The 13,403-nt window shown below is 36.7% G+C and overlaps 1 protein-coding gene across 1 annotated transcript in view; it reads left to right on the top strand.

The window, feature by feature from the left end:
* RGS22 (regulator of G protein signaling 22) overlaps positions 1-13,403 on the top strand; it is a 172,243-nt gene that overhangs the window by 129,114 nt on the left and 29,726 nt on the right. Inside the window, exons 22-23 of the mRNA XM_032609571.1 lie at positions 5,501-5,680; positions 9,815-9,973. Of these exons, the coding sequence (XP_032465462.1) occupies positions 5,501-5,680; positions 9,815-9,973 (339 nt within the window). The remainder of the gene's footprint in view (positions 1-5,500; positions 5,681-9,814; positions 9,974-13,403) is intronic.

Below are 13,403 nucleotides of genomic sequence, written 5' to 3'. Positions count from 1 at the left end.
GACATCATACAGCTAATTAAGTAGTAGAGCTGGAATTTGAACCAAGACATTCTATTGCTAAAGCTTGTGCCCTTAATCACTAAGTTATGCTCCCTCCCAGTGATGATTGTAGTAATATGTAAAGAGATGGCTACAGTGATCTTAATCAAACTTTATTCTGAATTGTGAAAAATTGGAAAGAACCCTGATGTACAACAACAGGACATTGGTTATTTTAATTATGATACATCTATACAGTAGAATACTCTGCAGCCATTAAAAATTATGCTATAGGAGATTAATCAATGAAAAAAGGTATTCATCTTATTGATTTTTTTAAAACCTAGCTACTAGAAAGCAGTATGATTTAATATAAAGTGTGTGTGTGTGTGTGTGTCTGTCCCCATAGAGAAAAGACCTGAAGGAAATATACATCCAAGAAATACTTTTTCAGCACCTGTCAAGGTCCAGGCTAAATCCTGAGGATACAACTGTGATCAAAACAGTCTTTTCTGTCAGGGCTTACAGTGTTAGGGGAGGGACAGACAAGTGACAGGCAAAGTGATTATAAGAGTGTGATTAGTGGTGGGAGAAGCACAGGGTAAAATGGAATTACCTAAGATGGCCATCTCCTGGACTGAGGTAGACACAGAAAGTTTACTAGAGGACAGTACAGTTGAACCTTGAACAACACAGGTTTGAACTGCAAGGTCCGCTTATATCTGAATTTTTTTCAATAAATTCAGACTACAGTACCTCACAATCCACTGTTGGTTGAATCCAAGGATGTGGAACCACAGAAGCAGATGGCCAACTGTAAAGTTATACGTGGATTTCCAACTGCTAGGCAGGGTTGGTGCCCCTAACCCCCACGTCGTTCAACGGTCAACTGTGTGCTTAACACATAGGCCTTAATGATAGGTAAAAGTGAACTCGCTAAAGGTATAGTAGGGCAGAACAACTAGAAAAAATACCAATCCTGATTCTATCTAAATTCTATCTCTGTACTCTTAAAATTAAAACCGTATAATTTCACAAATTTGTTTTTATTTCATAATCCTTATATTCCATAATGATAAGCCAGGCTCACCAAATATATGATCATTTCCCTAGTAATGGCAAAAAATTTAATTTTTGGTAACATACCAAACATATGTGTTATAAATAGGCATTTTCAGAGGGAATACTAAATTGAGTAAAAAATGCTAACTGTTATCTCAGTGTAACATTTATATCAAGATTTTTCACATATAACTTATGCCAAATTTATATATGTAAAGTTTTATATGGCAAGCTCTAGAAATTTTCTTTCTTTAATACTGTCCGTAATATAGTTATTACAATGCCTGTCATACAGTAACTACTTAATAAATGTTGGCTTATTTCTGGCCTAGAATTACAAGTTTCCAGATTTGTGTGCTTTCTAGTGATTTAGAGAACAATGTCTTTGATTAAAACTGTCATAATTCAAGCTAAGCTACCTCTTTATTTTAAAAAGTGATAGCCTTACATCTGTGACATAAAACTGGGTCTTTTTAATGTACAATTACTATTTTTAAATTCTTTAGCTATAAAGATGAAAATATAATAGGTTATCTGAAAAAATATAGATCCTAAGAGATGCATAATAATACACCTGTAACCACCAGCATTCCCGCTTCTGTTGCTAGCCTTTTTGAGCCTAAATCACCTTGCTGTAGAAGCAGTTATGGTAGAAAAAGCTTTTGCATCCACCAGTAAGTTGAGTAGGGTGCCTATTCTCAGTGCTCTCCTAGGGCCCTGTGTATACCTTTATCATTACCACTTATTAACTATCTCAGATTGGAAAAACGTTTTTCATGCTTCTCTTCCAGTAGAAATTTTTTTTGAACATCTTTATTGGAGTATGATTTCTTTAAAATGGTGTGTTACTTTCTGCTGTATAACAAAGTGAATCAGCTAGATGTATACATATATCCCCATATGCCCTCCCTCTTGAGTCTCCCTCCCACCCTCCCTATCCCACCCCTCTAGGTGGTCACAAAACACTGAGCTGATCTCGCTGTGCAATGCAGCTTCTTCCCACTAGCTATCTATTTTACATTTGGTCGTGTATATACGTCATTGCTACTCTCTCACTTCATCCCAGCTTACTCTTCCCCCTCCCCACATCCTCAAGTCCATTCTCTACGTCGGCGTCTTTATTCCTGTCCTGCCCCTAAGTTCCTCAGAACCACTTTTTTTTCGATTCCATATATATACGTTAGCATACGATTTGTTTTTCTCTTTCTGACTTACTTCACTCTGTATGACAGACTCTAGGTCCATCCACCTCACTACATGTAAATCAATTTCATTTCTTTTTATGGCTGAGTAATATTCCATTGTATATATGTGCCACATCTTCTTTATCCATTCATCTGTCAATGGACACTTAGGTTGCTTCCATGACCTGGCTATTGTAAATAGAGCTGCAATGAACATTGTGGTACATGACTCTTTTTGAATTATGGTTTTCTCAGGGTATATGCCCAGTAGTGGTATTGCTGGGTCTTATGTTAGTTATATTTTTAGTTTTTTTAAGGGACCTCGATACTGTTCTCCATAGTGGCTGTATCAATTTACATTCCCACCAACAGTGCAAGAGGGTTCCCTTTTCTCCACACCCTCTCCAGCATTTATTGTTTGTAGATTTTTTTGATGATGGTCATTCTGCCTGATGTGAGGTGATACCTCATTGTAGTTTTGATTTGCATTTCTCTAATGATTAGTGATGTTGAACATCCTGTCATGTGTTTGTTGGCAATCTGTATATCTTCTTTGGAGAAATGTCTGTTTAGATCTTCTGCCCATTTTTGGATTGAGTTGTTGGTTTTTTTGATATTGAGCTGCCTGAGCTGTTTACATATTTTGGAGATTAATCCTTTGTCAGTTGCTTCATTTGCAAATATTTTCTCCCATTCTGAGGGTTGTCTTTTCGTCTTGTTTATGGTTTCCTTTGCTGTGCAAAAGCTTTGAAGTTTCATTAGGTCCCATTTGTTTATTTTTGTTTTTCTTTCCATTTCTCTAGGAGGTGGGTCAAAAAGGATCTTGCTGTGATTTATGTCATAGAGTGTTCTGCCTATGTTTTCCTCTAAGAGTTTATAGTGTCTGACCTTACATTTAGGTCTTTAATCCATTTTGAGTTTAATTTTGTGTATGGTGTAAGGGAGTGTTCTAATACCATTCTTTTACATGTAGCTGTCCAGTTTTCCCAGTACCACTTTATTGAAGAAGCTGTCTTTTCTCCATTGTATATTCTTGCTTCCTTCATCAAAGATAAGGTGACCATATGTGTGTGGGTTTATCTCTGGGCTTTCTAACCTGTTCCATTGATCTATATTTCTGTTTTTGTGCCAGTACCATAGTGTCTTGATTACTGTAGCTTTGTAGTAAAGTCTGAAGTCAGGGAGCCTGACTGTTCCAGCTCCGTGTTTCTTTCTCAAGATTGCTTTGGCTATTTGGGGTCTTTTGTGTTTCCATACAAATTGTGAAATTTTTGGTTCTAGTTCTGTGAAAAATGCCATTGGTAGTTTGATAGGGATTTCATGAAATCTGTAGATTGTTTTGGGTAGTGTAGTCGTTTTCACAATGTTGATTCTTCTAATCCGAGAACATGGTATATATCTCTCCATCTGTTTGTATCATCTTTAATTTCTTTCATCAGTGTCTTATAGTTTTCTGCGTACAGGTCTTTTGTCTCCTTAAGTAGGTTTATTCCAGCTATTTTATTCTTTTTGTTGTAATGGTAATGGGGAGTGTTTCCTTAATTTCTCTTTCAGGTTTTTCATCATTAGTGTATAGGAATGCAAGAGATTTCTGTGCATTAATTTTGTATCCTGCTACTTTACCAAATTCATTGATTAGCTCTAGTAGTTTTCTGGTAGCATCTTTAGGATTCTCTATGTATAGTATCATGTCATCTGCAAACACTGACAGCTTTACTTCTTTTCTGATTTGGATTCCTTTTATTTCTTTTTCTTCTCTGATTGCTGTAGCTAAAACTTCCAAAACTGTGTTGAATAATAGCAGGGAGAATGGGTAACCTTGTCTTTTCCTGATCTTAGAGGAAATGGTTTCAGTTTTTCACCATTGAGAAAAATGTTGGCTATGGGTTTGTCATATATGGCCTTTATTATGTTGAGGTAAGTTCCCTCTACACCTACTTTCTGGAGAGTTTTTATCATAAATGGGTGTTGAATTTTGTCAAAACCTTTTTCTGCATCTATTGAGATTGTCCTATGGGTTTTATCCTTTAGTTTGTTAATATGGTGTATCACTGTGATTGATTTGTGTATATTGAAGAATCCTTGCATTCCTGGAATAAACCCCACTTGATCATGGTGTATGATACTTTTAATGTGCTGTTGGATTCTGTTTGCTGGTATTTTATTGAGGATTTTTGCATCTATGTTCATCAGTGATATTGGCCTGTAGTTTTCTTTTTTTGTGACATCTTTTGTCTAGTTTTGGTATCAGGGTGATAGGGGCCCCCCAGAATGAGTTTGGGAGTGTTCCTCCCTCTGCTATATTTTGGAAGAGTTTGAGAAGGATAGGTGTTAGCTTTTCTCTAAATGTTTGATAGAATTCACCTGTGAAGCCATCTGGTCCTGGGCTTTTGTTTTTTGGAAGTTTTTTAATCACAGTTTCAATTTCATTACTTGTGATTGGTCTGTTTATATTTTCTATTTCTTCCTGGCTCAGTCTCGGAAGGTTGTGCTTTTATAAGAATTTTTCCATTTCTTCCAGGTTGTCTATTTTATTGACATAGAGTTGCTTGTAGCAATCTCTTATGATCCTTTGTATTTCTGCAGTGTCAGTTGTTACCTCTCCTTTTTCATTTCTAATTCTATTGATTTGAGTCTTCTGCCTTTTTTACTCGATGAGTCTGGCTAATGGTTTATCAATTTTGTTTATCTTCTCAAAGAACCAGCTTTTAGTTTTATTGATCTTTGCTATTGTTTCCTTCATTTCTTTTTCATTAATTTCTGATCTGATCTTTATGATGCCAGTAGATATTGAGGCTTTAAAGGACAGGTGCTGTGTCTTGGGGCTCAGCTGGCATGTAGCAGGAACTTAATATGAATTTGTTAAATGAGTCAAAGTAGACACTCAAGCTGCTCCTTTGCCAGGAGAAGAAACAATCAGGATTAAATGAAACCCGTATTTACGTAAGGTATGTGCATCAAAGTCTTAGGTTCCTTTAAAAGGCAGAGATTGACAGAATGGATGGGAAAAACATGGAGATAGATGCTATCAATGAGAAACACATAGATATGAAGACACAGGGTAGGAACAATAAAGAAAAAATTTCTTAGGTTTTTCAAATCCAAGTGAAATAAAAGCTATTATGATCTTTTAAGATAGTCTTGACATGTCCTAGTAACCTCTTGACCTGAAGTTAAAATATATATATATTTACTGACAGACATATTGACACATTCTATAAAGTATTCTATTAATGCATTAATCATATATTGTTCTATCTTTCCTCCTTGTTTAGGACTTGTGCCATTCTCATTGTAGTGAATCCCTCATCCACAAGAAGATCATGACTATTATCAACTGCTTTATTAATTCCAGTATTCCACCAGCTTTACAAATTGACATTCCATTAGAGCAAGCCCAAAAGATTGTTGAACACAGGAAGGAGTTGGGACCATATGTATTTAGAGAGGCACAGGTAAGAAATCAGGGCATGTAGTAAGCATACTTTAAAATAGATAAACAATCTAGATATTCTTTAAAAGTTTTTGCATTATTCATATTTGGCAAGGCTCTAATCCTCCTAATCCTGGGTTATTCTATTTAATTTTAAAAATATTGCATATGCCACAGAACATAAAAACTAGTAACTTACTATTTCGTTCATGATAGTATACAGCAAATACAATTATTTAAATTCTGTACTTCGACTTTGCATGGTTATCATTTTATTTCTAACTTATAAAACTACAGCTAATTCCTCCTTCCTTTCCCACCATTCATATTTCCTTTTAAAATGTCTGCTACCACAAAAATGTGTAAAATGTGTGTCCCAAGATTTGTGTATTTTTAAAGGTTGGAATATTCACATAGCTCATAAAATAAGTGAGAGGAGATTTAAGTACCCAACCAACATAAAGTACACAAGCTCATGAAAGGAAAATCATGGCTGTTAACCTACTCAAGTTACTTCTTTTTAGGATAAATAATAGAAAACAGTGATTTGCTGAACATAATTTATTTGCATTTTGAAAAGCCTTTTAGTGATGTTCCTGAAAAATGATTAAGAAAAATACATAATAATAGGGGTAATAGGGAAGGCCATGTCACAATTTAAGTGATATGAAACAGAGATTTAGGGTATGATTGCCTTTGAGCATGGAAAAAGACCATTATTCCTTAATATTCATTTGCAAGCCAGCTGTGTTCTAAGTCCTAAAAGGAACTGAAAGTAGACTCACAATCCAATTATGCATTGAATAGGCAAAAATAAAGAAGAATGATTGAGGATGTGCTAGAGAGAAATAGAAAAAACATGGTGTCAGAATTGTAGCATCTGTTAATGAAAAGATCACTTAGCCTAGCCTAGGTCTCCTGATAGCCGGGAGACCGTCTAGCCTCAAGTCTGATGGTGAATGTCTGGAGCTGCTTACATAGGTTGGTTCCACTGCACTGTCCAGGGATTGCAGCCAGTGAACTTTATTGGAGTCCTCTAGTTTAGGCCTCCTACCTGATTTCCCAAAACAAAGTCCTAGACATATCTTAAATATGGACTTTGGAGTATCAGAAAACAAGAGAATATTTAGGGGCCTCACCTCACCAAATCTATTGTTTCTGTGTTCTGTAAGGAAGCTCAGAGAATGGCATATCTCCTACCCAGGTACGCAAGCCAGAGATCTGGTTGCCTTCTTCATGTCTTCCCTATCCTTCATTCCTTACCTTTGGAGATGTTCAGTCACTAATATGTATCCGTTTGTCTCCTTCTTATCTGTTATTCTATCTACTTTTCTCCAACTCCATACCGCTACCTCAGTTCACATCTGCAATGTCTCACATTGATTACCAGAATTCCCTGCCTCTAGGCTCTCTCAAAACCATTTAACTCACTGCAGACAGATCCATCTTTTCAAAATGTATATTTGATCATGTCACTTCTCTGCTTTCAATTTCAATTACTCCCCATTGTCTTCAGAATGAAGACCAAGCTCCTTACTACATATTTCTCTAGCCACATGTCTTCCCACTCCCTGCCATCTGTCTCCCAGTCTTACTGAAATATTTGTACTTCCATAAAGAGGGCTTACTTTCTTGCTTCCAGAGCTTTTTACAGTATCATCTTCTCTCTCTTATGCTTCTATTGTATCTTGTATTTGTCCCTGTCAGAACACTTATCACACAGAATTGAAAATGGCTATTCTCATGCTTCACTTTCCCATCGGACTGTAAGGTCTTTGAGCGTAGGGAATGTTTCTTATTTGCCTTTGTGGCCTGGGTGCGTGACACTCAGTAACATTTTTGAACATATGAATGAGTGATGTGAGAATAGATGGATCATGACAGGAATAGATCAAATTGGACATGAGAGCAAAGTTGAGCGAAAGGGCTGAATAATAAATGTAAAAATTGCCTGTTTTAGTATTGTTTTCACTATAGCAGTGGTCCCCAACCTTTTTGGCACCAGGGACCGGTTTCGTGGAAGGCAGTTTTTCCACGGACCGGGGGCGGGGACGTGGGTGGATGGTTTGGGGATGATTCAAGCACATGACATTTATTGTGCACTTTATTTGTATTACTATTACATTGTAGTATATAATGAAATAATTATACAAGTCACTATAATGCAGAATCAGTGGGAGCCCTGAGCTTGTTTTCACTTGCCACTCACTGATAGGGTTTCGATATGAGTCTGCAAGCAATTGATTTATTATGGTCTCTGTGCAGTCAAACCTCTCTGCTAATGATAATCTGTATTTGCAGTCACTCCTGAGCTCTAGCATCACCGCCTCAGCTCCACTTCAGATCATCAGGCATTAGATTCTCACAAGCAGCGCGCAACCTAGATCCCTCACATGCGCAGTTCACAGTAAGGGTCACGCTCCTTTGAGAATCTAATGCCGCAGCTGATCTGACAGTAGGCGGAGCTCAAGCAGTACTGTGAATGATGGGGAGCGGCTGTAAATACAGATGAAGCTTTGCTGGCTCACCCGCCACTCACCTCCTGCTGTGCGGTCCTGTCCATGGCCCGGGGGTTGGGGACCGCTGCAGTATAGCATCTGCCTGTCCCCCATCTGCATTCCTAATAGCTTGAAAGTTTTCATCACCCAGCCATATTTTCACTGGCCCTTCTCACTCATACTAGAGCATTGCCCATCTGCTGGCAGTGAGCAAAGTAGCTCTATATTTATTAAAACATTTACTTATCCACAGTTTGGTTATCTTTTAAGGTTTTGGAGGTACAGGACAATTTTCATGAATAACATGTATGTTATTAACCTTAATTGCAACTTTTAGAAATAGAGCAATTTTATGTCTACCTTGAAAAATTGTGTCCTAATAGGGTGACTTTTACTGGAAAGCCTTCTAAATGAAAATAAATATATTTGAGAGCTGGGAATGACTCAGGTTTTGGAGGGGTAACTGAGAAGTAGGGTCAATATAGTTGGTAAGTAGAGGTGGAGGAGTATTTAAGTTTAAAAAGTGCATATGAAAAGTACCATGATCATTTAACATTGGAGAAGGGGATTACTTAATTAAATGTATGGCAGATAAATGTAAATGAAAATTTTTTAAAAGCCTGCACTTCATCAAATAAAGTATGTTTAGCTTTTGTGTTCACAATCCCAAGAGGCTATAGAATTTAATGACAAGATAGTATTGTAAAGGGAGTGAATAGTTTTACTAATGATACTCATGTACAGAAACAAGGAGTCGTGAAATATATCAATTCAGGACGCTGTTGGTCACTGCAGCATTTACTTTTTAAAAATTCCACTTTCTGCCTGAAGAGTTGGCTTAGAGCCTAATGGGTTAGTTCATTTTTCTCCAGGGCATTAGGTATAGGCCATTCCCAGCAACAAAACCTTGGACTTGATCTGATGTGGCAAGTCCTACCTTCTAGGAAGTAAAGTATGCCTCTGGAACTAATGGAAAAACTTGGCATGGGAATTTGAGCAACAATTCTTATCTCTATAAATATCACAATTAATCACTTAATGTAGAGTGTCCTAAGAAAGCATTTGTGCAGGATACCACTCTGCTTTTTAAATGTTACTTTTCTTGCTCTCACATAAAAGAGAGATTGTATCATTTAAAAGTTACTCAAGATTTATTCTTAGATCTGCAGCTTTGTTTAAGAGCTTTTCCAGAGGCAAAATGGTATTTTCTTTCTCTAAAAGAAGGGAAAGGGGACTGGAGAGGAGTTCCCCTTGATGAACTGAATATTTGGAATACTTGCATAAAACAGCAGAGTGTGTGGCAGATCAACTCGTATATGTTTTCAAAGAAAACATAAATGTCTTATTTAAAAAGACCTAATGGATTCTTTATTAATACAATCAACTGGATAGGGAAACATAAAGCATAAAGTGACTTTTAACTGTATTTAAGAGTATGTTTTTCTTAAAAGAAAGACTTCTCATTGGTAGTAAAATAACATTGATGATAAGCATGTGCTGAACTAAACTATACCAAGATGTCTGGAGACAATAAGTTGGAGGAAACATGCTGTATATTAAAGAATAGAATAGTTAATCCATTATTATGGTGAATTAGAGTTTAAATTGGTACATTTGTATAAAACTGTAATCTGAGACATACTTTGTTTTATATACAGATGACAATTTTTGGAGTTCTGTTTAAATTTTGGCCTCAGTTTTGTGAGTTTAGGAAGAATTTAACTGATAAAAAAATTATGAGTGTTTTGGAGAGAAGACAAGAATACAGTAAGCAGAAAAAAAAATGGGTAGTCACGGAAGACGAAAAATTTGCAAAGGTGAGACAAGAATCATTTTGGGTTCAATCAGACTTTTAAAAGCTATGTGATATGTGTAGAAGAATTTGGGCTGAGCAAAAATACAGAGAAGTTATAGAATACAGATTTTAGTGGTTTTTAAAGCCTTCAGTCAGAGGTTTCAGACTTGTTTTTGAATTTTAAAAAATTTATCTCAAATGTCATCTCTTCTATGTACCTCTCTTGGAGAACACTTTATATTGTCTTGTGAATAAATTTTTGCATTTGTCTTTCTTTCTCACTGGACTGAGATCCTCAAAGATACCATCTGTCTTATTAAACAGTTCTACCACTATCCAGCACATGCTTAATTATAAATTATTGTTTACTAAATAAATATGGGAATGAATGAAAAAATATTATGTACTGGGGGCAGCATTTTCAATATTAAAATTAGAGAATGATATATGACTTTGAAATTTACAAATGTAAGTCATAAACTGTCCAGCCTGCCTATTTGTCTTTTAGTCTGACCATTCATTTATCAGTTCCTCTATCTTTATATTTACCTATTTTCCTTGACTTGAAAAGGAATAACAAGTAATATATTTCATCTTATTTGTAAGTTTATCCCTATTGGGTTTTTTAAAAGAAATTTAAAAGATAATCTAGGGGCTTCCCTGGTGGCGCAGTGGTTGAGAGTCCGCCTGCCGATGCAGGGGACACGGGTTCGTGCCGCGGTCCGGGAGGATCCTACGTGCCGCGGAGCGGCTGGGCCCGTGAGCCATGGCCGCTGAGCCTGCGCATCCGGAGCCTGTGCTCCGCAACTGGAGAGGCCACAACAGTGAGAGAGGCCCGCGTACCTCAAAAAAAAAAAAATCTAAAGATATAAAAGTAATATAATTATAACACCCATATTTGCGCAGGTCAAAATAAACACTGTTAACATTTTCCTCATTTGCTTTTCATTTTTTCCTTAAGAAGTGAAATACTGCAGAACAGTAAACTCTCTTAACTCCAGCCCTGAGTTCTATTACCCTCCCCATCTCCAAGAGCAACCATTAAGTTTGCGGTATGTTCTCCCAGCTCCTCTTTAAGATAGTGTTTTATATGGTGTATGGAGTCATAAACAATCCAGAGGACTGTTTTGTGTGTATTTTAACTTACGTAATGGTACCATATTTTATTAGTCTTCTCAGGCTACCATAGCAAAATATCGGAGACTGGATGGCTTAAACAACAGAAATTAATTTCCTCATAGTTCTGGAGACTAGAAGTCCCAGATCAAGGTGCCAGCTAATACGATTCTTGGTGAGACCTCTCCTCCTGGCTTGAAAATGGCCACCTTCTTGTTGTGTCCTCACAAGTTGGGGAGAAAAAGAGTTCTCTCTCTCTTCCTCTTCTTATAAAGCCACAGTTTCTTTGGATTAGGACCCTACCCTTATGACCTCATTTAACCTTAGGTACCTCTTAAAGACCCTATCTCATGATACAGACACAGTGGAAGTTAGGGCATCAACATATGAATTTGAGGAGACACAATTCATTCCATAGCACATATTGTGCTTTCTACATCTTGCATTTAAAATTCAATTTTGTCTTTTAATTCTACCCACACTGCTCTACTTAGATCTCATTTATTCAGTTTAATTGCTGCATTTCCATCATATGAATAAATATACTATTTTTATTTAACTTTTTTTTTTTTTAAGTTTTGGCTGCGTTGGATCTTCATTGCTGCACACGGCCTTTCTCTAGTAGTGGTGAGTGGGGGCTGCTCTTCGTTGCGGTGCGTGGGTTTCTCATTGCAGTGGCTTCTCTTGTTGCCTAGCACGGGATCTAGGTGTGAGGGCTTCAGTAGTTGTGGCTCGCGGGCTCTAGAGCGCTGGCTCAGTAGTTGTGGTGCACAGATTTAGTTGCTCCGCGGCATGTGGGATCTTACCGGACCAGGGATCGAACCCGTGTCCCCGGCATTGGCAGGCGGATTCTTAACCACGGCACCACCAGGGAAGTCCCTAACTATTTCTTTATAGTTGGAGTTTTTTCAATTTTTACCATTACAAACAGCACTGCAGACAACATTCCTGTAAACGTCTTCATATTCACATGTATAAAAATGTTTTTGGAATGGCTGAGTAAGAGAGTATGAGCGTGTGTCAATCTATATTCCTACTTCTCCCCATTTGGTTTGTTCAGACTTTGAAATTTTTGTCAGTCTGTTGATGACAAGTAGTATGTCATCATGCTGATGCCTTTATTTACGTTCACCTAATTATTAGTAAGGTGGAACAACTTTTCACATGTTAACTATTCAGATATTTTGATCAGGATTGTATTGTAATGAACATATAGGTCAGTTTGAGAATTGACGTCGTAACAATACTGTGTCTTCTGCTCCATGAACACAGTTTATCTCTGTTTAGTTATTCTTTCATTTCTCTCATCGATGATTTGTCATTTTCAATGACAGGTCTTGAGTATATTTTGTGAAATTTATACCAAAGTATTTCATGTTCAAAATAATGCTATTGCTATAATATTTTTAAATTTAAAATTCCAAATTATTTTTTAGAAAAATTTTTATTTTGAAATAATTAACATTCACAGGAAGTTGCAAAGATAGTAGAGAAGTCCCATGTACCCATCACCCAGTTTCCCCCAGTGGCTACACCTTACATTAACTATATACAATAGTAAAATCAGGAAATTGATATTGATACAAGGTGTGTGTATAGTTCTATGCCATTTTGTCACATGTGTAGATTCAAGTAACCAACACGATATTCAAGATGCACCACAAAGATATCCCTCGTGACTATAAGTCATATCCATCCAATTACCCATTATAATGTCTGTTAGCCATGGATCTGTTCCCCATTTATAAAATTTTGTCGTTTTGAGAATGTTATATAAATAGAATCATACAATATGTGACTCTTTGAGACTGGCAGTTTTCACTCTACATAAATACCCTTGAGATCCATCCACGTTGTTGTGTATATCCGTAGTTCGTCCTCTGTAACTGCTGAGTAGTGCTCTGTGGTACATTGTACCACATTTTAACCATTCACTCATTAGAGGACATTTGAGTTGGTTTCTATTTTGAGCTATTACAATAAAATGCTAATGTAGTCACTCTTGCCTTCTTCTTCTCCTCCTCCTTCTTCTTCTTCTTTTATTTGCGTGCTTTTATTTAATAATAGCTTTACTGAAATTTAATTCACATACCATAAAATTCACACTGTTAAAATATACAATTTTGTGGTTTTAGTATATTTACGGAGTTGTGCAACCATCACTACTACTTAATTTTAGAACATTTTCATCACCTCCAAAAGAAACTGTACCCATTAGCAGTCACTCCCCTTTACTCCTTCCCTCTCAGCCTCTGGAAGCCACTAATCTACTTTCTATATCTGGACATTTCATGTAAATTAAATCATACAGCATGTGGCCTTTTATGGCTGGCTTC

This window comes from Phocoena sinus, chromosome 17, assembly GCF_008692025.1.
Source record: "Phocoena sinus isolate mPhoSin1 chromosome 17, mPhoSin1.pri, whole genome shotgun sequence".
Taxonomy (NCBI): domain Eukaryota; kingdom Metazoa; phylum Chordata; class Mammalia; order Artiodactyla; family Phocoenidae; genus Phocoena; species Phocoena sinus.
This window is presented reverse-complemented; position numbering and strand designations above follow the sequence as displayed.